Consider the following 26,532-nt stretch of genomic DNA (forward strand, 5'->3'; position numbering starts at 1 on the left):
TTAGCAGGAGTTGTAAGGAAAATGATCATTGCTATTGCTAATTGAAATGGACTTATGTCCAAGTCCACCTCAAGTGTCCCTACTAATGGTCTTGTAATTATGTTCACTTAAGTCTCCTCTTAGAAAGATCCCATTAGAAGTAAGGTCTGATGCTTGCCCAGGGCATCCGAATGGTTGACTTCTAGGAATAAGGATAAAGGTTAGTCAACTTTCTCTTCTCTCTTGGTCGCAGGAAGCTTTGGCTTTCCTTGTTAAAACTAATGAAAAGGCTATTTTGGCATGGGTAGGAGTGGCTGATGACTGTTTCCTCTGATAGCATCAGCGTACAGCATCTTCTAGAAGTATGTGGACTTTCACTTGCTAGTGGGATGGGCATCATCACATCAGCTGCCTTCTCTGACTCGTCAGTAAAACTGGTTATGGGTTCCTCTGGGCTTGTCCTTCTACTTGCCTGATTTCCCCGCTATGACAGCTCGGGCTTAACAATGGCTGTGCCACAGCCACGTGGATGTTCAGAGTCATGCTATTGTGTCTGATGATCTTCTCCACCGCAGTAATACTTATGGGAACTGTAACTAGTGCAGGTAGAGATTAGTATTTCCCCAGTATACTGTTTTAGGGAATATATTGGAGACTAAGCCCTGATCTCTTGCAGCTTGTGCAAAAGGAGCAATGTTGCTCTGAAGCCGTGTGTGTACTTCCATTTATCAACAGCTAGAGTAAGTTTTGAGTACCTCTCCTTCCACCAGCTTTCTGACTCCTCTGAAGGTTTTCATCAGGCTTCTTAGGTTTCTTGCCCTCTTCCTTATCTGACTGAAATAGGCCAACAGATTCAATAGCTATTTTGCAGGGGAGGGAAAGGATGATGGTGGGGGAATTGATGGTATTAGCCTTGTTGCTTAAAGCAGGCTAAAACCTGCCTGTGCCATTGGCACCTGTTTCTGTGCCTTCCCTCTGCCTCTTCTTTCCTTGTTGACTTCTCTTAATGCAGCAGGCTCTTGCATGTAGCCAGTGCCTTTGTGGTAGCAATAAGTGCATGTACCTAGTGATGTCCCCCATGAAACGAAACCTAAAAGCCTAACGATAAATGTTGATGTCACACTGTTTCTGAATCAGTGCTAAGCAGTGAAATTTAGGGTTTTTATCTCTGTAAATAAGTCTTGGGAATGGATGCTGTACAATGTGGTGCCCTTTTCTATAATAACCGTTTCAGTCTTAATACGGTTTTGCTTCTAAGTATGAACATTTGCTGCTAAAAATTGTATTAAAGAAGGCCAAAATCTTCACTTCTATAAGTGCAATAAGAAATGACCTGTTACTACTCTCAATAATAGCAACAGTACTACAATGGACTGCTATCAGCAAGTGTTCTTACTTTAGCCCTGTTCAGGGGAGGGGGAACAGGTTGTTCTTTTTTTGTGTGTGGGAGTGGTATATAAGAATGGCAAGACTATGTGAGACCAAAGGTCTGTCTAGCTCTGTCATCTCCTAGTGGATGTTTAGGGAAGAATGCAGGTGTAGAGCAGATGAAGGTAATGATTTGCAGTGTGTTCTTGCCTCTAGCAGACTGGCTTGGACTTCTGAACTGGAGACCGACTCTAGACTATTTTTCTTTTAATTGCCTCTTGGGTCCCTCCCACCCCCCAAACATATGTAGGGCTTTTGACAAGCAGTCGTCTGTAGGTGACTAGACCCTTTTCAAATAAGTACTACATAGATTGCTTAGATAGTTGTGGTCATACTGTGTAATAAGTAACATGTATTAGAGTCTAGAGCCCAAAATTCTCCCTTTCCTACAGGTTTGAGAAGTACAAGCTTGAGGCCTCCACCCAGTTGCTGAGAGGGAAGGAGAGGTTGCACTACTTCCATTGCTGTTAAGTTCCTCCCACACGTACCTATATGTTGGAGGAACAGGTTTCGCCAGGTCCTATAAGACACTGCAGTATGGCTTCTAAGGAAGATGCTGTTTTGGTGTTGAGACAGGAACTTGTCTTGATCCTAGAAGTCTCAGAACATAAAGTTGGTCAGTTTATATCTGGTAAATCACTACCAGTAGGAATATTAAAAAAAAAAAAAAATCCTGTGGGGCCTCGTTTGGTTAGAGGGATGTTAACAATGCAAAAAAGCACTTGATCAAAGTAAGGATGTGCTGCCTCTCAACTTGAGAGTTGCATCGTGCTTGATATGGTTTCTTTTGGCCAGTTCTGGTTTCCAAGAAAGAAAGGAAGGGTAACTGAGTGAAAGAGAGGAATTTCTAAACAGTTTCCTTCAGCCTTGTTTCCTGTCTAGCTACTAAGCTAAAGAACTGATGAATGGCAATGGGATTTTTAGCTTCACTTCCCATTTCTGGGATAAGAAATAAAAAGAAGGGATAGATGGCCAATTCTGAAAATAAGAGCTGGAGTTCATTCTGCATGCTGTGTGGTAGACCCTTGGCTGAAGAACAGCAAGTGAAAGCACTGCTTCCTGCTACTGCATTAGTGTACACTGAAGTGGGAGATGAAGGTATGCTTTGAGTGTTAAAGGAGAAGAATAGGCCTGGTTGTGACTTCATGTGAAGGTATGAAAGTATTTTTATAACATTCTTGTACCATTATGTTTTAGAGCAACTTCTTTTTCTTTCCAGCCACCAAAGTTCTTGGCACAGTCAAGTGGTTCAATGTCAGAAATGGATATGGCTTTATCAACAGGTATGTTTAAGTTACGAAAGTCACATTCATATTGTACTAAGACTCCTGGTACAGATAATATACCATGTGTTGGTGATTTCAGCAGAGACCCGAGGACCTGACTACAGGTTCATGCAGTTGATGGGCAAATTTGGCCAGGCATTCAGCAAATTCGGGTATCATCTCAGGGAACCAATAAAGGTTGTGTATATGGGGAGAAAACAGAAAGGGTCAAACTCACTACAAGTTTGGTCTGTTACTTCTTTCTCATGTTTACTTTACTACCCCTTTAATGAACTGTATGTTCTTTCCTGACTACCTGAGTTTTTTTAAAGGTGCAAGTAAAGTTGGAGGATGAAGGGAAAGATTTTTGGATAGAAATTCAAGTGTTAACTGAGTGGTCGTATCCCTACTCTAAATACACATTAAGATTCTCTGATACCATCTAACTGAAGATATTCCAGGCCTGGGTTCACAGAAATTCTTTCTAGCTTTTTTTTTCTTTTCCTCTGAACACTAACAAACTTCTGAGTTGCATCGATAATACAAATAGCTGTAAGTGATACTGATCACACTCCAAACCTAGCTGCCCAAGGCCCACAGTTCTATGTTACTGGAGGAAACTCTGGCTTTTAAGACTGCAGTATCTGTGGTGCTGATTGGCTTAAATGTCCTGTGCCTTATGAAAAACAAAGCATGGTGAACACTTGTCATGCAAAAGGTGTACTTGGCAAGTTATTTCGTCCTGGAAGTCCTTGAACTGTCACACAGCAGTTAAGTTGGACACTTAGAAAGGGGTAGAAGAGCCCCATTTCATGGATCTGAAGCCAGGTACAGTCTCTGGAGGCTACTATCCAGTGTTATGTAAGATTAGAAGAAAAGCTTGAATTAGGCAGTGCTCTTAAAGTCTTTCATAGAAGTTGATGTTGGAGCCTTCAGCTGGATATCATGTAATAGCTTTTTAGCTTTCTTCCTAAAATGAAGTCTGCTATTACTTCAGTCCAGCACAAGTTTTCTATTATGCATTATCTTCACAAACTTTGACCCACCTGTTCCCTCTGAAGAGAAGGAATTGATCAGATGGCTGTCTAGGCTCTTTCTGATGTATGGGGACACAGAGTCAAGGTCTCAGACCTGCCTTCATATTTTGCATGCAGAAGCCTGAACTGGTTGGCCTAATCCAGACAACCTCATGTTCATGTCTGGGTCCCCCTCCAATGTACTCTCATAACACCCCTTGTGCATGGTTGCTTTGAGTTTCACTGAAAGGAGAGCTGTGTTAACAGCTGTGGCCAGTCCTGTTGATAGTCTTGCTTGACCTCTGGAATAACAGCTCAGGTTGCATCCCATGTGGAAATGTGTGGTGTTTTTTTTTTTTTTTTGGTGGCGGGGGGAGAGGGGAGTGGAATAGCAAAAGGCAAGCAGTCCAGTCATAAACTCTGCCCTGTGTCAAAACAAAATATTGAACAATTGCCAGAAGATTACAGAGAACCTCCCCCTGTTCCCTCACTCTTCTGAAGGGTGGGGAGTCCTTTCTGCTGTCAAGCAGATGACCCTGGAAATTCAGAGCAGGGCCTTGGTAGCATAAACTTACATGGAATGTATGGAATCCAGGGGATGTACTACATGCTGGAGGAAGGAGGGTTTCACTTGTGAAGTCAGGGGTTTCTATTTAAGTCTTAGTCTAAACTCTTAACAACTTCTCATTTTCTTTTTGCAGAAATGACACCAAAGAAGATGTATTTGTTCATCAGGTAAGACAGCAGTAATTGTACTTAAAGATGTGCAGTATGATAGGTTTCTAATGCAACTTCCTGAAACAGCCACACAACTTTGTCCTGGCTTCTTAGAAAATTTACCGCAAATACCTTGATTGGACATGTATGTTGAAATTTTCAGGGAGGAATATTAGGGTATGTTTTCCTTCTCTTTGGAGTTCTAACTGAAGGAGTAAGTATAACCCGTCATGCTTTCTTTTGTCTGCTCCGATTTGAACACTAAAGGTTTTTTGATATGTTCTTGTTTTGTTTGGTTGTCCCTTCCCTGAGGGGATGACTCCTCTGTTTAGTAAATACTTTGCTACTTGTTGTCTGTTCTTCTTCCCCATTTCCTCATGCTCCTTATGTCTTCTGTTTCTTCCTACCCTCTTCATTTGCCATTCTGTTCTGTCTGCCCTCCCTGGTATTGGGGAGAAAGTGATCTAGTCTGGCTTTTGACCAGCCTGGGTTGCCATCAGCTGTTGCTGCATGAGGCAGCTGCTCTTAGGAAGAAGAGGAGGAAGGCTGTGTGCCAAGTGTGCCCAAGCAGAGACAGGTTGCCCAGCAGCTTGTCATTGGTTAACTTTTCTTGAACTGTCAGTAGACTGTTCTAAGTTTATACTGTGACTCTCAGGTCACAGGCAACTAATAGGAAGACAGAGGATTCTGTCTCCATGCTGATATAAACTGATTAGTTGGCTTAGATCTGGTTTTGCATTATCTGAGACACTTCACCAGAAAATGAAGTATTGCCCCTGGAATTTGTCCCATATGAAATGTCTGCAGGCCTATGTGATTCTTAAAAGCATGAGATTTCTCTCTAGTATAAGTGGCAGTATTTCCATCAAATATAACAAGGAAAATTGCACTTGGAGTTGGTCACAGAGGATGAGGATATGTACATATGTAGTTGTGTTAAATATGCTGGTCAATGTGGAGAGTTAGTTTTGGTTTTGTGGCTTCATGACTAAATAGCCTATGATAACAGTTTCTCTGGATCAAGGGGTTTATACCTGTTACCCCTAAAACAGATGAAACTGGGATAAGGTAAGCCTATGCCTCTAACAAGTGAAGATGTCAGGAGGTGTTCACAGTACACATTCCCAGTTCAGGTGGATGGGGAGCAAGAGCTCTCAATGCATGTACCAATTTCTAATGGTCACCCTCCGTCCTTAATGATCATGTGCACACTGATACAAATGCTGCATCTGTGGCCTAATGCAACACACTCAGAGGAAGGTGGGAAGAGTTCTAGTAGCAGAAACAAGTTCTGGGTAGGCAGCACTGTAAAACTACCTTGAAGACAATGAGGTCTCCCTGAGACCTGTGAGAAAATATCCTGGGAAACGGTGATTGTGCGGATGACAGAGGATCAGTTGTCGTTCTTGGGAAGGTTGCCTGCACAGACCCCAAACAGTGAAGGCCCACAGCAAGCTAGTGTTATCTGTGCTGTTTTTGTCTCCTTCACCTGTGGAGATTATTCACCTAAATGTAAACTGGGGGGTGTGTGTGTAACTTATTTCTCATCTCCTGTTGCTGAAATTTTTTTGTAGTGAGTACGGAGCAAAACTGGCTTGATGTTTCAGAAATACCACATCTGCAAGTTTGCATCCGATTAACCCTGTTGGTGGGCTGTGCATGGCAGAGCAGATGCTTCCAGCTCTGGCCTGGGTCGGCTGCAATCAGTGTTCTTCAGCTCTTCCATCTCAAGCTGTTTCTGTATGTGAATGTGCTCACTACCAGCGCCTGGGGCTTTCTGTGTGGAGTTCCTGCTCAAGTGCTTGGCTCTGTACAGCCAGCGGATGGGGCCTGCCCAGTGAAGGGAGGCAAATCCACTGTGTGAGCAAACATCCTGCTGTGAGCTCCCTCTTGATGGTTTGTGCCAGTTTTGCCCCTCCTCCCTGCATGTGTCCCGGGAGGGGCTGGATTACATGCCTAATCCCATCAGAATAAGGCTGACCTAGTTGAATAGATACAGCCTCCTCCCTGCCTCCCCAGCATGCATCCGCAGCAGGCAGGGAACAGGCCGATCTCATGATTGGAATGGGGGTTAATGCTTGGTGTCTGGTGATTGGATGCTATTTATAAACCTAGTACAGATTAAAATGCTTTTCTCTTTAGGGCATGCATGGTTTGCTTTGAATTAACCCTTTGTCTTGCAGGGGACCCAAGCAGTGTTATGGGGAAGGGCAATTCTTCACCTGCTTTGTCTTGCTTGCATCCTTGTCCGGTTGGTTCATGCAAGGTGCTGTCTAGGGCACTGTGTCAGTTAGAGCTGGTGTGAGCAATAGGGATCGGTCTGCCTTGTGAGGTGGAGTGTGTCTGGGGGGAGGACGGTCTTGCAATTTAACACCATTAAAAGTGTCAGTAGTCAGAAGTCCAATTTAATTAGGCATAGTTTAAATTGGCAAGCAGAGGGGAGGAGTTAAGCTCTTCTGCTGCCCAGATCTTTCTTCACTGAATTATATTTATTGTGCACAGCCTTGTGTACATGCACCAGTAACTGGTGTAACAAATTTTGGCTATTGCTGTGACAGTGCTGGATGTGCACATGATGTGATATCATGAGGATATGGAAAGAACTTTTCCAAACAATACTGAACTAGCTGTGAAGACTCTTACAGCTGTCTGTTCATCAGTGTCCCCTTGGGAAAGGAAAGGCTCTGTTTTAATTGTTGAGTGCTGTCTGTGTTAACACAAAACATCTGTCTTTTGAATCAAAGCTGAAGCCTGCAGGATGCTGGTGAACAGTAACAGGGAGAATAGTGCTCTCTCCCCTCTGGATATACAGAGCAAAAGTATTTCATCAAGCTTAGAGCTTAAGCTTGTTTAGAGGCTTATTTCAGCAATGTTTACCTGCAGCTGAAGTAAGTAGTAAAGCCATATAATTTCTGCTCTGAATTACAGGACTTACTTGAAATTGTTTCTGGTTGCCTTTATAAAACAAACCCCAGCCTGCTGTGTGGCCTCTCTCCTGTTGGCAAGTTATTCAATTGCAAATCTGCTTTGTGAAGTTTCTGCTCCTAAAGCTGGAACAGAACATGTGGAATCCTATCGAATTTATCTTCCATTACCATTCTTGGAGGATGTTTGAGGAGCTTGATTAATCAAGCTGATTAATCAGTACACCTGCTGAAAAGAAATCTGGTAGTCCTTTCTTCCTCTGCACTTACAAGGAAGTGGAAGGAGTTTGAAATAGAGCTTGTTGATGTCTCCATCATATGCAGAGCACAAGTTTTCAAAGTTTGAGTTACTTGTCTCAGTACAAGTGGTGGTGAAAGAATTACACCCTTAATCTGCAATGAAGATAATGATATTAGTATATAGCATTTATCGAAAAGCTAGCACTTCCATCTGATTTTAGAAATGGGGCAGTTACACTAATAGGTCAACAGAAAGCAAAGCTGTCTCAGCTGATGGTGGGAGTCTCTGCTTTGTAAAGTAATTCCCAAAAGAATTCACTTGAGCAGCTCATTCTCTTCCTGTATTAAAAAAAAAAAAGACAAAAAAAAAAACACCCAACAAAACAAGACTCTTGGGTTGTTTTTGTTTTTGGTAGCAATAATATGTACACTCTTGCATTCTTCCTTGAGCTGTTCAGGGACACTGCAGGGTACAGGGAAAGGTGTGGCTGGATATAGGGCTAAAAGGACGTACTTGCTTGTTGCCTAAAACACAAAGGGGACTGTATTCAGCAACAATGAAAATACTTTTCCTAAACTGGTCAAGCTCAACTTTAAACTGATTAGAACTTTCCTTCAGTGGGAAATATTTCTGGGCTATTGTTGACTGAATGACTGTAGTTGCCATGCATGGGCAACAACTCAACTGATCTTCATTCTGTTTGTTTTTCTTGAACTGCAGACAGATATGACAACTGTCTCTTCTGTTTCTGCCCTGCATCCCATTTCTTAAGCTGGATTTGTGCCGTGTATTTCCATGCATACTTCTGTCAACTGGACTTGCACCTGCCTCCTTCATGCTAACAAAAGATGCCCTATCAGAAAACTTTAAGTGGATTGGTCCCTCTAAAGAGAAGAACTACCAAGTTCTACTTAGTAGAACTAAGAGAACTTCAGTAAAAAGCTGGCTCCTAGATTGGCTTGTACAATATGTGTGTGTTGTTTTTTGCTTGGTGTTGTGGTTGTTTTTTTTTCTCCCATGGCCTCTTCCAGTTTGTGAACTCTTACTTAATGACCAGATAGGCTTGTCTTGCTAACTGCCTTCTGTGGAATCCCAGAAATACTCCATGGATTGAAAGGCACCTGTAGCTGACAGGCTGAAAAATGGCTCCAAGAGTCTTGAGTGTTCCTGTGAGTCTGAGGAGGTTTTCAATCAGTTTTGATCCAAAGCCACATTGTTAATAGTATTTTGAGATTTCTGTCTAGAAAAGATGACTGAGATTGTCTGTTCTGGTGCTATTCCTGTGTTCCCTAGGGACTCGCCTAATTTTTGTGAGTCTCCCTTATGGTGTATAGGTAACATGTTTGTTTATGTTACACCAGTGTTCTAGTAATTCTTGTCTAGTTACTATCAGTTGCCATGATACCTTATAGTTAATGCCATCTTCTACAAAATTGCTCCTGGTATTAAGTTCTCTGTAAATGGTCTATAGGTTTCCTAATGACTGAAGGCATGGGTCACTTGCTGCGGGAGCTGACTTGATACGGCTTACAGGAGATCAAACAGTGTGTGAACTCTGTTCCTACAGAAATATGTAGTGATCTGGATATTTAGTAGGCTTGACAGAGGGGATCCTGGAGCAACAGCTGATTTGTGAACTCATGAGTATTGAGAAAGGAGTAAACCATGACTGAGTGTTGGAGGGCCTATGGAATAAGAATATTGAAATATCTTTGTGTGGTGACTGATCTGGTATGTAGAGTTGGGATCGTAGCAGAAGAATACTGTCCTTCCCTTATCTACAGGGCTATGAATGTGTAAGATAAACCAATATATCTTTCTGTATCTTCTTTCTTTAAAGACGGCGATAAAGAAAAACAACCCACGGAAATATCTGCGCAGTGTTGGTGATGGAGAGACTGTAGAATTTGATGTGGTCGAGGGAGAGAAGGTGAGACATTATGGAGATCTAGGGGTGTGGTCCAACAGAGTTAACATCACTGTAGTGAGCCTTATCTGTGTATCTGGTGGTTTTGTCTAATATGTTAATCCCTGGGGTGGGTGGGTGGCATTCATAAAGCTTTTCTGTGGAAGATGGGGTTTTTAAAGGCTTCATTAAGAAGTTTTTCTAGATGTATATCAAAACTCTACTGTAACTACATCCTAGTGCTTCTAGAATCTGTAATCTACTTGATAGAGCATTTGAAGCTTGCAGTCTGCCCAATAAGCATTAACTGATAGATACATTGCCTTGAAGAATTTGTCTTGGAGTCTGGTAGCTTAACTGTAAGAACCGTCAAGTTCTCTACACTTCGACTTTCTCAAACATTTTGAGTTTTCTGAGGTTTTCTGATGTTTTTTGTTTTTTAATCAATCACTTCTCCTTTTTCCTCTGAACTCAGTCTGGCTGATAGGGTCTTAACTTGTGATCATAACTCTTGTGTTACAGGGTTGAATAACAGACTTTTTGTACTACTTGGGAGGAAGGAATCTCTGTAGCTTGGAACTGATGCAAACAAGCGTCTTTCCTGTTTCATCTTATCCCTTCTGCTTCTCCCTGTACCTGGTTATTCTTCTCTTGCACCACCCTGGCTTACTTTCTTTTGGCCTTTTAGGGTGCAGAAGCAGCTAATGTCACTGGTCCAGATGGAGTTCCTGTAGAAGGCAGCCGCTATGCTGCAGACCGGCGCCGCTATCGACGTGGCTATTTTGGCCGACGCCGTGGACCTCCTCGAAGTGTAAGTTTAATTTCTTCAGTGGTGGTCATCCTACCTCCTCAGCAGTCTTCTGATTCTCTCACGAGAGGGAACTACAGGTTCAGCGCTGGTGTATAGTAAACTGTCAATGCTTAACTAAGCTGGGAGATGTTCTTGAGTAATATTCTAGGTTCCTCCAGCATGTTACTGATACTGATATTTCTTATTACTGGGTGTCCTATAGGCCCTTCCTTGGCACGTCCTTCTGGAATTGTGTTAAAAACCATCTCTTTAGGTGTTAAGGTATCTGTTTGAAGAGTAAACACAAAGGAGTGAGACTCGTAAGTGGTTCACCATGCCCTTTAACTGAAGCAAGGGGAAGTATTTATATTACCGTAAGTAGTATACCATAATTTGTAAGGGTTACTTGGAAAACCAGATTTGTTTAAAAGTCCATCACTTTTGCATGACATGGTAGTATTATGACCAACTAATTGAAACCTCCATGTATCATCCCTTTATAGGCCTCTGCCTACAGCAGTACAGTGTAAATATAATGCATTTTTTTCTTTAAGCTAGCTACACACCGCTTTTCATAACACCTGCAAGCCTTCCTAAGCCGCTTCCCTGCAAGTTTTTGCAGAGGGACAAATAAGTATGAGGTATATGGCTGTGCTTCTATCGGTTACTACTCCTATCCACATCATGCTTGTGCTAAATTAGTGCCTGGAACAACCCAAGAAACTGGAACATACTCCAGGCTTGATCATCGTTTCTTTCCTAGCTGAGTCTGATGATCACTTGCAGGAATATGTGAACAATCCAGTATCAGACCCCTGGTGGAAGTCTGTACCCAGGCAACATGACTCTCTTCTCATCTTGTTCTACACAGTCAACAGCATGGGGGCAAACTCAGTGTTGTCAAATCCTTCCTTAAAGTCTAGCTGTTTGTAGTAGCTATCACGAGGTCTTTTCTTTAATCCTGTTGAACACCACCATGTTTAAAAACATGAAGGATGTTCTGAGTCCCGTGGAGGCTGCTACAAGTTGGTACTAGTGACTGATGAATACTTATTACTGAGTATGTCTTTGTTTTTGTGGCAATACAGTTTGTAGCTTCTACTTACATGCCAAGTGGCAAAGTAGTAGGATACTGGGTTTTGTTCAGGTTTTTGATATTTCCAGTCTTATCTGTTAGCTCATCAACTAGCTACATTGCAGTATTGATTCTTTGCTCTTCTGAGATTAGAATCTCCCTCAACTGTCTTTATTGGGAGTGAATGCTTTAGTTGGTTATATTGGTGTTGTCTTGGAGATGCTTCAGCTTTTAAATAAGCAGACATACTAAGGCTTGGACAACACTGTGTACTGCTGAGTATGGAAAGTAGCTGTTTCTTTGTGCCTGAAGAATGATAACGTGAGACCCATCTTGGATATGAGGCCATTCAGTCTCAGGGTACTCATGCTGGGGTGTGTTCTCATGGATGTCTAATGCAAACTCATGCAGCTAAAAATCTGGTTTGCATGTGACACTGTAATGCATTTAGATGTGGTACTTGAAGATGTACACAAGGGAAACAAGTTGTGATATCGTACTGTTTTCCTTTGGCTTGCTTATATCTGAATTGCCAGACTGTTTTGGTGTGGATACCAGACCTTGGCTGTTGTGTGACTGGTGCCTGGTGTCCTATGAAGTCATCTCTCACTTCATAACGGAAAACATACTGCTCTTTCTCTGGGATCATTGACTCTGGAAGAATTACAGCCTTCAAAACTTGCAAATGAAAATTAACTAAAGGATGTTAACCTGGGTGTTCATTGTTTCCCATTGCTCATGAGGTTTGTCAGTCCTTCTCTTTAGCTTGTTGAGTATCCTCTGAATGTCAGGCCTGCCCATCAATGTATCGACTCATCTGGATTTAGTACCATCTGTTAAAATTAAGAGTAAATTCCTTTTTCATTCAAGGATGATGAAGACATTATAGTACCATTCCTTTATCATGCCACTCTAACAGGTAATGAGGTAAACTCCATGACTGCTGTGACCTTTCAAAGATCATACTGGCCAGGTAATGACATTAGCCAGTTCTTGCAGCACTCCTGAACATGTGCTGTGTAGTCTTATAGACTTGTACATGTGAGCCTTAAGTGATATTTCCTTTTCAAGTTTGAGCTCAGTCAGGAGTTCACTGTGCAGCCAAAGCTGATGTTCTGCTATGCCTGCTCAACTTTCTGCATGTTGCAGTGGACCCTTCTTGTGTTCTGAGCTTGTCTGAGGTTGCAACCAGTTCTGCTGTGCCTTCTTACCCACTTACCTGTTAGCTGCCTGAACAAGTCAAAGCTCCACTTTAAGGAGGTCTTTGCAGGGACTGTCCCTGAAGGTGTCCTAGTGTAGATCAGTGAAACTGCTCAAACTTGATCAGATATTTTTGTCATCCCCCGTATGCTTGCTTTGATAGATCAATTGAGAGTAGTGAATCCTCATCTGAAGCTATCGATATTTCCTTTTGGAGATTTTTTCACTTGCATCAGTCAACACATTCTTCACAGTGAAACTGCATGTCTACTGCTTCTAGAAAGATGCTTCTTTCTAATAACCTTTTCCTTCAACAAAGGCCTCTTCCTTCCCCTTCTGTTCCCATGTGTGTAAAGGGGGAAGAAAGGTCGCAACGTCTGTGAGCCATAGCAATATTTGTATGCTATTCTGTGTGGTCCCATTAACAGGTGCATTAAAGGTTGTGCCTCTCTGCTTGAGGAATTGTTTCTGGCTAACTGTCCTGCAGGATATTTCTGAAACCAGTTTCAGATGCCGATGGTATGGCACTCTTGGGCTGTGTTTGCTGAAAGGCTATTTACTCAGCTGCAGGAAACTTGCTGCACACCTGAAGGAAAAGGTTTCAGTGTACCCAGGCCTGCTATGCTTAAAGATACTAGGCTGCAGAGGTAAAAGGTTTTGCCCATAGTTCAGCTGTCCACATCACCAATCCTGTATTTACTGAAGGAAAAAAAAAGTTTGAAATTACTTTTGACACGGTGGCCTTCTAGGTTTCAAGAACTTTTAATTCATATCTGTTAGCAACTCCAGTCCAACCTTGTAGTGCAACAAGAGTTGATTTCTCCTTTGTCACTGACATGGTTTTAGGCAAACTAAAGATGCTATCTGTTTGCCATGCTAGCTCAAATGTGTCTGTACTGTGTGTAGCTTACTGGGTCTGTTTTTGACCACATTGTGTGAATTTCTCAAGAGCAAAGGGAACCTTGAGGAATCTGAGGTATTCAACCAGTGCCAGTGGAAATGCTTTGGGATTGCATGGAGAGTTCTTTGGAAAGTAGGAGTACTTGTTCATATCGGAAATTTCTTAATTGTATCCACTACAGAAAAGAGGCTGTAGTCCTAACTAAACATGGTGTGGACCTGTAATCGGAAAGTTCTAACAGACAGTGAATCATGGAATAACCTTGAGAACCGATGATGTCCTTATCTAAATACTGTGTGCATTACTCATATGTATATATAGTATAACATATATAATACTGTGTATACTAATGAGTTGAAAATAAGTGAAATAGCTCTCAAGCTGTTTTATAGGTTGACAATTTTTTGTGGAGAGGAGATCTGAAAATATCAATAGTATTATACAAAAACTAGAGAGTGATCTGAAGAGATGTAAGAACAAATGAAGACATTATGGGAAGCAGATGTGTAAAAAGCTCATTGCAGGTACCTTTAATGCTTCCAGAACTTTTCTTTGGGGCCAGCAGTAAAATTTTGTACCTTTTTAGGGTGAGAGAAATCTGTGCAAGACCCTCATGGGGAATCACAGCCTGCCTGCTTACTTTGGCCTTCTTCAGAGGAAAATGAGTGGAGTACAGCAGGCCAGCTTCATTAATTTGTCCTTTAGGATGACCTAATGTTTTGTTAGAAAGGTATTACATGGAGTTGGAAGGTTCCTGTGGAAGAGATTGAGTGAACAGGATTGTGTGTGCTAGACCATGTGTGGTGCTTTTAAGAGTAAAAATGAAGTTTTCCTAATAAATGAATCCAATATACTTACTATCAGTGTAGTAAAACAAGACCTCAAAGCCCAGCTTCTGTTTTCTGGTCAAATTGCATCTGTTTTAGTGACTTCTGACAGCATAATTGTTTTATTCTGGAGCTATACTTAATTTCTGGCCAAAAGACCTAGATCAATTGACAGTGATACTAATGTAATGTGTTAATTGCGTTTTTGTGATACTGTAGAAGATGCAGGAAATTATCCAGACTTTTGGGCTAAGCAATTCAGTTGCTTTGCTATTCTGTTTTCAACTGATTGTTTAAGCCAAACCCATTTAAAATACTGACATAGCAACATTCAGTTCAAGATGAATAGGAAATAGTTTGTGTTTGGTTTTTTTGAGTAATTCTTCATCAGGTTTAGTCATTCTTTCCATCACTACAGGAGACTGAATCTTTTATCTGAGATTCCAGTGCAGCCCTCTGTAGGGAGGAGTGGACTTAGGCTGTGCCATTAAAAACATGTAGAAATTCAATACTGCCTTTTAAAGATCTGTGAATGTGATGCTGATTGTCAAATGCTATAGGAGAGCTTTGGCTGATGAAAAATATTGTTGTGTGTCCTCCCTACAATTCTGTTGGTTGATGCTTTGTTAGCTTCTGGCACATTGTCCCTCAGACAAGACCTACCAGGCCTTTGTGGTTCTGTATTTCTGGCTTTGCACCACTGAAACTGAGTGCTGATTCCATGTGTGCTTGCTCAGAAATCCTGGAAGAGAGAAATAGTGATTATGCTGGAACATGTTCAGGACTTTTAATTTTGTGTCCTCTTCCCTTCACATTTTGCTGCTCTCTTCTATTTCTGCTTTGCCAGTCCTCACACAAGGAAGAGAGTGAGAGCAGGAGCAGCATTAGGTCCTTGCTTCATGAAAGGCAGATCCTAAGACCTCTGAATCACTGTTGTCCCACACAATACTGGCAGTGCTACTTCTCACCTTGCTGTCTAAGACACTTTTGCCTACCCTTCAGTTAAGCTGTAAAGTTACGTAGTACAAAGCATCTTTATACAAATGGGACAGGTTGGTATTGCAAAGTAGATGTAAGTAGTATAATGCTATCGTAAACCCAGAAGTGTAACTTCCTTTTGGGTTCTGAGTCTCTAAAGTACTTCTCAACTGCTATCAGATGCTACCTATTATTACTATCTACTTAGTCAGTGGGAGTTTCTTTTGATATTTAGTTATTCTGATCACTCTTATACATAAGAGAACATCACAATCATAAATAGCATTATCTGTTGGTTTTTAAATTGAATCCTGATTTCTCTCTACTGACCTCAGCAGCTGACCCTGTCACATTGTTAAGAATAGCTGGTATAGCTATTTCTAGGTACAGTTGCCTTTAGGCCATGTCTCTCTGCTTTTTGGAAACTTAGAAAGCTGCAAAGAGTACTTGGAACAACTAATGCATCTAGAAGGTATTTTACTGTGGTGAGAGGAGAAGACTGTCCAGGTTGGTCACTGAGGTTCATTTAATTCCTCAAGATTTCTTGTTACAACCTGCAACACTCCAGCCTTTTTAAATGCCAATTGTAGTGTTACCTTAGCTAAGGAAAAGTTCACTGCCCATGCAGTTGCCGGAGATCACCAGTTGAAAATAGAGCAAAATATGATGGTGGTGGTTAAAATAGCTGTGTGGAACTGGAAGGAGACCTGTCAAACTTAATGTAGACTACTGAAGGCTGTTAAGAAGCAATAGCTTTTCTTTCCTGCTCTATCAGATCCAGAAGATCTGTAAACATATCTTGTTAAATTCCTTCTTTTAAAGGGAAGAATAGTGTAATGGAAATGGTAAATAATGTAACTTTTTATAAGACAGATGTTACTGGTGGCTGGCATTCAGAAAACAAACAACAAACTAGAAGGAAAGAAAAAAAGCCCAAACTGAAATACAGCTTTATCAGTTAACAGCTAAAGGGGAAAGATAACCACTGCATCTCTGAAAGGTTGAAAATGTTGAGTGTGTAGAAGAGTATTTGACATGATACAAATGCAGTTTTTCTATCTTTAAGTTTCTTGATGTTTTTGTGGAAGTTCTCTGTGGAATGGAGCTTTGTGTACAATGAGGCCAGAAAGTGGTCTCTTGCAAGTTTCAGGATGATGTCTTTCAGCTTTCCAAATCGAGAAGTATCCTGATCAACAGCTGCCTTTTCCATTAACACATTTACCCCTTATAATGCAATGTCCTGTGAAATGGAGTTTCATATGCATTGGAGAAACCGGTTCAGGTTCTCTGCCTTTCTTGACAAGACAGGGAGGAGGCATCATCAGGTAGCTTCTTGGTCTGTTACTGTGAGGAACAAGGGCAGCCCTGTTGGCTCTTGTTCTGTCCTACTCTTATCTTTACCCAAATTAAACCCTTCTGAGTATCTACTTCTTTTTTACCTGGTATGCTGGTGTTTCTGTACTGATGTACTGGTTTTGAACTTGTGTTTAGACTATTGCTTTATAATTAATACACTGCCCATGAAATAAGGTAACAGGTCACCTTTGACCCAGTCTTCTGTTTTCTTTTGGTTGTAGGGTGGTGAGGGAGAAATCAAGGATGGGGTCACAGAAGGAGGACAACTTCATCAACAAGTCCATAGGAATCCTACCTATCGTCCCCGCTATCGCAGGTTTGTGCTGTTTCTTTTGCTCATCCTTACATGTGCATGCTTTTGTGATCTATACAGGCTTCATTAGAAGCAGGAAGCTGTATTCCCTGGCATTAATATGCATACACATGGCAGGAACAGTGAGAAGCATTTTAATTACTGGGAGAAAGGTGCACCACAGGAGTAAGGAAACAACTGTAGAAATTGTTTAATGTGCTTATATATTGCTCAGAGCTAGGAATAGGTTAAGAAAGGGCAAAGAATTCTTTGTATCCTGTTACTTCTTACAATTGAGCAACACATTGAAGTGAGTTGGAAAGCTTGTGTCTTCCCAGCTGAACTGCTACGCTTCCCTTGACAAGTAATGAATCCAAATCCCACTTGATCTGTGACAGCTAGGTCCCCCATCTGCAGGGACAGGGTGTGCTTTATAACTTTTCTTGTGGACTGCAGAGAGTAGTTCACAGTTTAGCTCTAGATTAGTAGGTTGTGTGCATCCAGCTCAGTCCTGTGCATCACTCAGGCTTGCTTTTATGTGCTGGTGCTACTTGTAGGTACAGAGGAAAGGCTGCTGTTCAGGAAGAATTGAAGATGTGTCCTATCTCTTACAGGCCATTAGGTTATATGGCAGCATAAGTGTTACCTTCTAGTATCCTGCCCGAGTGGAGGGTATTGCTGTCAGCCAGGACTTAAATTTTAGGTTCCTTGAGGGCTCCTAAAGGAGAAGGTAACAAAATAGGAGTATTAGTTACTCTTGCTAGAGAAACTTTTGAGAAAGGGCGTGCTAAAGAGATTGGAAAATTTCCAGAATAATAAGATAAAAATCATCAAAATGATTGAAGGGGAAAAATGTGTGAGGAATGGAAGTGACTGAGGATTCTGAGGCTGGGAGAGAAGACAAATGAAGATAGATTATAGAGGTCCTCAGAATCTTGAGTAGCATGGAAAGGATGGATGAAATGATTTTTGTTTCTCTTCTGACAAAAATACACTGAGGATTCTTCAAATGCAGGAAGTGGGAGACATGCTGAAAAACAAAGGGAGGTTCATAGAACCATAGAACAGCAGAGGGTGGAAGGGACATCAAAAATCATCTGGCCAAACCTTTGGTGTGAAAGGCAGTCTAGCTGAGACTATGTAGCAATATGTCCAATAACGTCTTGAAAACCTTCAGTGATGGGGACTCTACCATGTTGCTGGTGAGGTTGTTCCAGTAAATGATTGTTCTCACTGTAAATATTTCTTATATCAAGATGAAACCTCTCCTGGTGCAACTTGTACCTGTTGTCCCTTGTGGCTCCTTGTGAAGAGAGCGCCTCTATCCTCTTTGTAGTTGCCTTTTAAGTACTGGAATACTGAGAGTCCCCCCGCTCTAAGCCTTCTCTTGTCCAGTGAGAAAAGACCTAACTTCCTCAGTCTTTCCTTATAGGTTAATTTTTCCAGCCTTTTGATCATCATGGCCCTCCTTTGGCTGTATCCAGTCTGTCTGTCACCTTTTTGAATTGTGGGGACCAGAACTGGACACAGTACTCCAGGTGTGACCTGATAAGTGCTGATAAGGAGTGGGATGTTCACACTTCTCTCTCTGTGCTAGTGATTCCTCTGTGGATGCAGCCTGGGGTCTGATTTGCCTTTGCTGCAGCAGCGCACTGCTGACTTGTGTTCAGATTGCTGACTCGGGTTGTTACGCGTACAGCAGATTGCTGGAGCTTTTCGCCACGGGATGTTGGTGGTGTTAGAAGCTTGCACGAGCTTTGGGGAGACTGGTCAAATAACTAGAAGAGAACACCATTGTGATATCTCTAAAATAGACAAACTATCTGGCTTAGGAAATCCCCAGTGTGGAAACCAATTGGAGGCTGGGAGGCTATTTGGGAAGTAGATTTCCTTGTCCTTATTTTTCCCAGGAACCCATGTAACTGGGACAAATGGACACTTGAAGACCCAGTAGGCTATTCTTAGGTTCTTCATAAAGATCCCTTGGAGTTCACATGAAGGCTGATGCTTTCTAGTGGGATATGTGGAGTAAGTTGCTGAGTCATCTGTGTTAGTCATACCTTAAACTGGCTAGTGTAGGATTGTTTTCTTCATTTTCCAGCCTTAGTTCTGATATGGCCACTCCAGCTTCCAGCTTCTTGAGGGAACAATTCCATAGCTAAGGAATTCGGTGCAGTTAAAAATATCAGTGTGAAATAGTCAGCCTCTGACTGTCATACCTTTTGAGATGTTGCCTCACTCTTTTAAAATTTAATTCCTTTCAGTGGAACAGCTCATTCAAATTCTTGGCTTCTTGTGACTTGTTTTATCTTGGAGAATGAGTGAAAGTTTAATGAAAGACTGGACTACTTTCACTGGTTCTTCATAAAGTATTGAGACACAGTCCCCCACAACATCCTTCTCTGTAAATTGGAGAGAGATGGATTTGATGGGTGGACTGTTTGGTGGATGAGGAATTGGTTGGATGGTTACATCAAGGCTCAATATCCAGATGGAGATTGGTGAGGAGTGGTGTCCCTTGGGTCTGTACTGGAACCAGTACTCTTTAATATCTTTGTCAATGACATGGAGGGATTAAGTGCACCCTCAGCAAGTTTGCAGGTGATGCCAAGCTGAGTGGTGTGGTTGACACACCTGAGGAATGGGATGCCATCCAGAGGGACCTGGGCAAGCTTGAGGCATGGGCCTGTGTGAACCTCATGAGGTTCAATAAGGCCAAGTGCAGGGTCCTGCACGTGGGTCAAGGCAACCCCCAGTCTCAATACAGGCTGGGGGATGAAGGGATTAAGAGCAGCCCTGCTGAGAAGGACTTGGGGGTACTGGTGGATGAAAAACTGGACATGAGCTGGCAATGTGCGCTTGCAGCCCAGAAGGCCAACCCTATCCTGGGCTGCATCTGAAGCAGCACGGCCAGCAGGCTGTGGGAGGTGATTCTGTCCCTCTACTCTACTCTGGTGAGACCCCACCTGGAGTCCTGTGTCCAGCTCTGGAGCCCTCAGCACAGGAAAGACATGGACCTGTTGGAGAGGGTCCAGAGGAGGGACACAAAAATGATCAGAGGGATGGAACACTCTTCCTGTGAGGGCAGGCTGGGAGAGTTGGGGTTGTTCAGCCTGGAGGAGAGTAGGCTGAACAAAGGGGAGACCTTATTGCAGCCTTCCTCTACTTCAAGGGGGGCTTAGAAGAAAGATGGGGACAGACTTTTTAGTGGGGCCTGTAGCAATAGGACAAGGGGTAATGGCTTTAAACTAAAAGAGGGTAGACTGCGACTAGATCTAAGGAAGAACTTTTTCACAATGAAGGTGGTGAACCACTGGCACAGGCTGCCCAGAGAGGTGGTAGATGCCCCATCCCTGGAAACATTCAAGGTCAGGTTGGATGGGGCTCTGAGCAACCTGGTTTAGTTGAAGATGTCCCTGCTCATTGCAGGGGGGTTGGACTAGAGGGCCTTAAAAGGTCCCTTCCAACCTAAACTATTATATGATTCTGTTCTCATATCTGTGATTTGATTTGATGAGCTGATTTGTATTAGTCTGCCACTCGCTCACTTGCTCCTCTTTATCTTGTCCTTGTCTTTGTATCAACTAGCTCAAGAGGTCAAGTTCCAACATTTAATTTAGAGATGAACTATGAAATGGATGTAATCCCCATTTTCTTCATATGCATGTTTGTTCAAAAACAAACAGCAAGAGGTAAATAGCAGGCCAAGAGCAACAGGAAGCTGCATTTCATAGGAATAACAAGATTGTCCTTCATTGTAATGACTACCTGTTCCATGCAAAACGGATCCTTCTGGATGCTGGGTCTAGAACCACAAGCCTTCGACCTCTACTTTGAGCTTTTTCTATCTGTGAATGTTTGTGTTAAAGTTGTCCCACTTACCCCATTTCCCAGAAGCCTAGATAATACTGATGCAGCTTCTTGTAGGGATCTGAGCTGAATAAATTTTATTCCTGAAAGTTTTTGTTAGCATTGGGCAGTCAGAAATAGCACCACACGAAGTACAATGAGGCATCTGAGCTTTTGCACGTCATGTGGGTCAATCACAAGCTGGATAATTTGCCATGGCTAACAGGAATTTTTCCTGTAAGAGGTACGATAGCTTACTGTATCCAATATGAGTGCAGAATGTTCCTGTTTTAGTTGACAGGTAAGCATTGTTTGTGTTTACATGCACTAAATTCAGCGACACTAGTGCTTTTCTATTGGATTCCTTTGGAAAAACTAAATTGGCTTCTGGGACTGGGTAGCTGTGGATTAGCTAAGATAGCTAACAGGAACTAGATAGTAGGCAGTGACTTTGTCATGACTTTGAGCTGTGTTTTGACAGTTTCTAAACATACATTGTTTATACTGGAAATGAGATTAAATGCTCTTGCATACTTCAGGAACATGGAGTTGATAGCATATAGAATCATTGAGTATCTTGAGATGAGAGGCACCCATAAGGAGCAGGGAGTTGGACTTTATCCTTGCAAGACTACCTAAAACTAAACCATATGACTGAGTGTGTTGTCTGGATGCGCCTTGAGCTCTGACAGGATTGGTGCCGTGACTGCTTCCCTAGGGAGCCTGTTCCAGTGACAACCCTCTGTGAGGGACACTTTACTAATGTCCAGTCTGAACTCCCCCTGATGCAGCTTTGTTCATTTCTTCATGTCCTGTTGCTGGTTACCAGAGAGGAGATCAGCACCTCCCTCTCAGCTGTTCCCCTTGAAGTTGTAAACTGTAGCATGTATCCACACATTTGAGATTTTAACATACATTGTAGTTCCAAACCAAAAGTCTCTGTCTCTTTGAATAACCAGTCCCAGAGATCTCCCCATGTCATTAACATATTATTGTTAACGAGGTCCAACTTGCCTGAGATACGTGCTACACTTTCTTATATGGTCAAGAGGGGCAACATAAGGCAAAGAGGGAAGATCCAGGAGTGGTTTACAGGTGAACTTGCAATTCCCAGGGATCACATAGTTAATTATAAATAGGGCTGGACTGGTATATAGCTAGTCCAAGGCTAACTTGGCAGAGTCACCCTGCGTGGCCACTGCTGGCTTGTTTCTTCTGCTGTCTAGCAATTCAAATGGGCTAGCTACCTCTTTATTATAGGACAGACAGCAGAATATGCTGATGTAGCTTCAGCAGTGAAGAGACACCCAGGTTGCTTGTCTAACATAATGAAACAAGCCCTTCTCTTCCAACTAGATGCCAGCTGAACTCCACAAAGATGGTTTGCTAGCAAGCAAAGCTGTGAAAGATAATCCTTGGTTAGAGAGGTTTTTGCTGGGCTAAAATTATGGTAGTTTAACCTTCTCAGGCTTCTCTCATACCTCATACCTATTTCTCCCCCTCTTCAGAGGGCCCTCACGTCCACGCCCTGCCCCAGTGGCTGGAGAGGCTGAAAACAAAGAGAACCATCATGAGGCCAATGCTATGAGTCAGCAGCCACTTCGCCGTGGGTATAGGCGCCCATACAACTACCGGCGTCGACCTCGTCCACCCAATGCTCCAGCTCAAGATGGGAAAGAGGTAGGCACACGCCTGGCAAAATACAGTGGAGACCAAGTTTGATGGGGTGAATGTTCAAGACCTTCTGTCCTGTGGGGTTTTTATCAAGTGTCATCTTGGTGTGCTGGAGGAGTCTGGCCAAGTCCAAAGTGCTGATGGCTGAAGGTATTCATTGTTATTCCTTGTGAATCTCTGAGAACAAGTAGCTTATCTTAAATGTAACCAGCAGTGGGACAGGGATTGCTTCTGGATTAATTGGTGTCGGACTGTAAGAAATACTTTTGAAGTGGAGGAAACAGTTGTGTTTTCCAGCTTCCTTAAACCACCAGTCTGTATGTAGATGTCTCTGTAAGAGATGGACTTGAAAGCTCCAGATCCCTTTCCTGAACTGCTTGATCCAGATGATTTCAGGGAGCTGTTTGCAGATGCAGATTTTACCTTAACAAGGAAAGACTTTCCCATTCTGTATCCACTTGAGGTGGTGCCCTGACAGAATCTGCTGTGTAATAACTAAACTTTAGTGTATTTCCTATATTTAATATTTTCTGAGGATTCACCTGCCTTGATTATATTCAAACATAGATTGTGCTGGCCCTACCACTTAACAGAGGAAGGGTGTAGAGGTTAGTCTTTGCCTATAATAAAGGTTTATTATGTCTCAGACAAAGGTGACTGAAACACCTGCTGAAAATCCTGCTCCAGTGACCGAGCAGAGTGGTGCTGAGTAATGTCTGGCTCCCCAGGCACCTTTACCATCCCTCAGGTAAGCAACAGAGATAGTTCCTGTTCTCCAACTGAAGCAGCATTGTGTATACTTCTAGGACTTGGACTCTGGCCACATCCCCATATATATGGCTAGATATTTGTGGTAACTTCTGAGTGCTGTATAGGCAAACCAAGGAACTGCTTGCTGTTTTGTCTTCTTTCTCTCCTCTGCCTTTCTATCTGTCACAAAGTAAATTTTGCTTTATCAATCAGATTTTTTTTTCAGGAAGATTTAACTGCTCTGTATATCAATAGCACCTGCTGATGAGTTAGTAATGTTTTGCCTTGGGAAGATACTCTCAGCTAGTCATGCTTATCCTGTCTGTTCTGATAAGTCCCTCTCCACCTGACATCCCACCTCTTCAACAGCAAAATGAAACTTAAAGTAAAATGGATTTTTTTTTTAAATTTGGCTCTTCAACAGGTGTCCTAAAATACAACTCAAAAGTAACACCAAAGAAACACTCAAGCAATAAATTGTCAACAGTGGTGACAAAAGCAAAGATTTGAAACATCAGAACTTACAAGAGAAAAAAAAAATACCAGCAGCTGAGATCCAGGGAACGCCTGCAAGATAGATGCATGAAGAGAGAAAAAGAGAGCGAGATTCAGAAAGAGCAACCTCCCCAGTTTCAACAGCAACTGTGGGGTTTCTTGGTTTTTTTTTTTAATTTCACTGTTTCGCTAGTATTGAATTTTTCAATTTTTCTTTTGGTATCAAACTGAAAAGGGAAAAAACCCCAACCAAAGAACTGAAATTGAAATCAAATGCTTTTTTTATTGGATGCTGGTGCTAAACCTCCCAGGTGTGATGAGTTTTTTTTTTTCTGTGCCAGTCCTGTTCACTGCGGGACACGGGGAGGAGAAACTTCCGCTTTCCTTGGTAAGATCTATTTGAAACTGTGCAGCATGGGTGACGTTCCTCACAAATAAAAGTGATTTCAACTACCAAAAAAAATTATCAGTTTTGTGTGTTTGTTTACCTTTAAAATAATTCACAATTTTACTCTTGCTGCTTCAGCATTTTTATGTGAAAATGCAAGCTGACTCTTTAATATGTGTTGATGTATCTTGTCAAAAACCATGCTGGATGATACATGTGCAAGGACGTGGCTAGGTTAGGTGGATCTACTTCAATCCAAAACAACTTCTGCAAAGAAATTATACAACAGAGCTATAACCTACGCTGTCCTCTCTGCTTTTCTGGCTCAAATGGCATTAATGGTTGGGTTTTTCTGTTACCATCTCGTGGCAGGAGTTTGGGGGATTTGGAGTGGGTTGTGGGGATATTGTTTTCCCCATCTGTTTGCTAGGCTTTTGTGTTCTGTAAACAGTAGAATCCACGCTTTGAGACTCCTCTGCTCAAAAAGACAAAGTGGGCTTAGTAACTGCCGCTTTATTCAAGCTTCTGTTCCAAATAATGGTAGTACATTTTATTAGCCTCTCCATTTTTCTTTACATGAAACAGTAAAATCTTTGTCCCTGTGCCATCTTGTATTAATGAGCAAAGTACTTACCTGTCTTAATGTCTGTGTATTTCTTAATGTTCCTCCCAATAACTTGGATATCCTGCAAGAGTTATCAGTCTGCTTCCAGCTGTTGAACATGGGTGTGTTTCAGTTATCTTGTTGTGTCCTTCATTCTCTAGACCAACATTTCTCGCATTCTTGTCCTGCAGTTGCTGTTACCCAAACCTTAGATGGTACATTTGTTTCCTTAAAACACCTCTTTCTATTCTTAGCTATGCAATCTTTACCTGGCCTTTACTGAATAACACTTCATGTAAATCCCCTTCATCTGGAGCAACACTGTAACTGTACACATGTAGGACTAAATGAGAGTAGAGAGATTCTTGGCAGGTACTTTCTGTCCTTGTCTCCTCTAGTTTCCCTGTTCTTGCACACAGTTAATAAAAAAATCATACGAGGTTCTCTGGACACATACTTTCTCATGTTACTCCTAAGGAAATGAAAGTAGGGGATAATTGTGCTCCAAAGCATTTTGCTTCTAGTGTTTGGGGAGGTGAGGAATAGCCCATGCATCCTCTTGCCTTTGCTATGGGGGCACAGGGGAAGGTTTAGTGATGCATGAGTTACACTGCCCACAGCTGACTGCACTGAGGGATTTCCTGCTGGCTTTTGCAGTGAATTAGGAACTTTTAAGGAGGTGTGGAGTGAAAGCTACAGGCTTGGTTCAGGAAGGAGAATGCTTCTGACTCCCCTGAGTACATGCACTGCTGCACTTGCTGGAAGCTCGCATAGCATAACCTGCCACTGCAGCACTGGATCACTTACCCAGCAGTTCTGAAAGTACATTGATGCAAGGATCTCTGTGAGACAGAGTTTCTGCACTGAAGCTGGTATACCAGACTGGGAAAGATGTTGAGATGGACACAGTGGTATTCTAATATCTTTCCTTGGAAGATGAATATGGCTGTTTTGAATTTTATTCTGTGTCAATAAGGTGAGGAAAACATTAAGTAACACGCCTTTTAAAAGTTCTTAAGCAGCCTAATCCTTAGTAGGCTTCAGTTTTGTTCAGAACTAAATCTATTTCAGGCAGATTGGGGTGATGTTGGCAGTTTCACTGTAATATAAACAGCTGCGAGATATTTATAAATACTCAAACATTACTGCAGAATTTGTTATAAAAACTACTTTAACTGCCTTCAGTTGTTCAAAAGTAAGTGCTTTTTCTTAAAGTGAGACTTGACAGGCCAAATAGAATTTTCTTAATTTCTACAAAAATGTAGGTCAGATTGATTCAGTTCAACAAAAGTACCTAGCTAGCCATCTTTATTTTATGAAAGAAGTTGAGGGAGAGATGCAAGTAGTGTCCTAGCGTCTAGTTCTATTTCTGTTATTTCATTTCTATCTTTGTGATAAAAAGAATTTTTGCATAAAAGAGAAGCTTGTGATTGACATAACCCCCTTCATCCCTGAATTCCTGGTTACAAAAATATAGGCTCAACTCTAGCAAGTCTAAAGAGCTTACTGAAATTACATTTTAGATGTCTCAGGCTGGGCATAAATTGTTCCCTTAGGAGGCCACTTGTTCTCTTGCTCGCTGAACTTTGGCTGAAATCTAAAACTGGTGCTCAATAATGTGGGTCACTTCTCTTGGCAATTGTGGTGCTTGTGTACCTGTAAATAAGGCTATGGGTTATTTGCCTCTAGCAGAACTTCAGATGGGTGCTTAGTTTGTGTTGTGTTGGTTTGGGTTTTTTCAAAGACTTGTAGCTACAAGGATTTTGAATTTGGAGAGTAGTTAACATGCTTTTATACCTACTTGGAGCCATTGTTTTTGTGCTGTGTTCATTCTCTCATTCCAGTGTTCTTCCCTTTCATGGGCACTTGTAATGGCT

At 42.0% G+C, this 26,532-nt stretch overlaps 1 protein-coding gene across 1 annotated transcript; it reads left to right on the forward strand.

Annotated features, from left to right (window-relative positions):
- The first annotated feature begins 2,375 nt into the window (after positions 1-2,375).
- On the forward strand, positions 2,376-24,126 carry YBX3 (Y box binding protein 3). Its single transcript, XM_010295233.1, has 9 exons — positions 2,376-2,505; positions 2,627-2,690; positions 4,390-4,423; positions 9,411-9,500; positions 10,165-10,287; positions 16,825-16,919; positions 22,253-22,424; positions 23,066-23,166; positions 23,593-24,126. The coding sequence occupies exons 1-8, from the start codon at positions 2,376-2,378 to the stop codon at positions 23,129-23,131; spliced, it is 774 nt and encodes a 257-aa protein (XP_010293535.1). The 3' UTR covers positions 23,132-23,166; positions 23,593-24,126.
- The last annotated feature ends 2,406 nt before the right edge of the window (positions 24,127-26,532 follow it).

The sequence above is a fragment of the Phaethon lepturus genome, unplaced genomic scaffold (assembly GCF_000687285.1).
Source record: "Phaethon lepturus isolate BGI_N335 unplaced genomic scaffold, ASM68728v1 scaffold12689, whole genome shotgun sequence".
NCBI classification, from domain to species: domain Eukaryota; kingdom Metazoa; phylum Chordata; class Aves; order Phaethontiformes; family Phaethontidae; genus Phaethon; species Phaethon lepturus.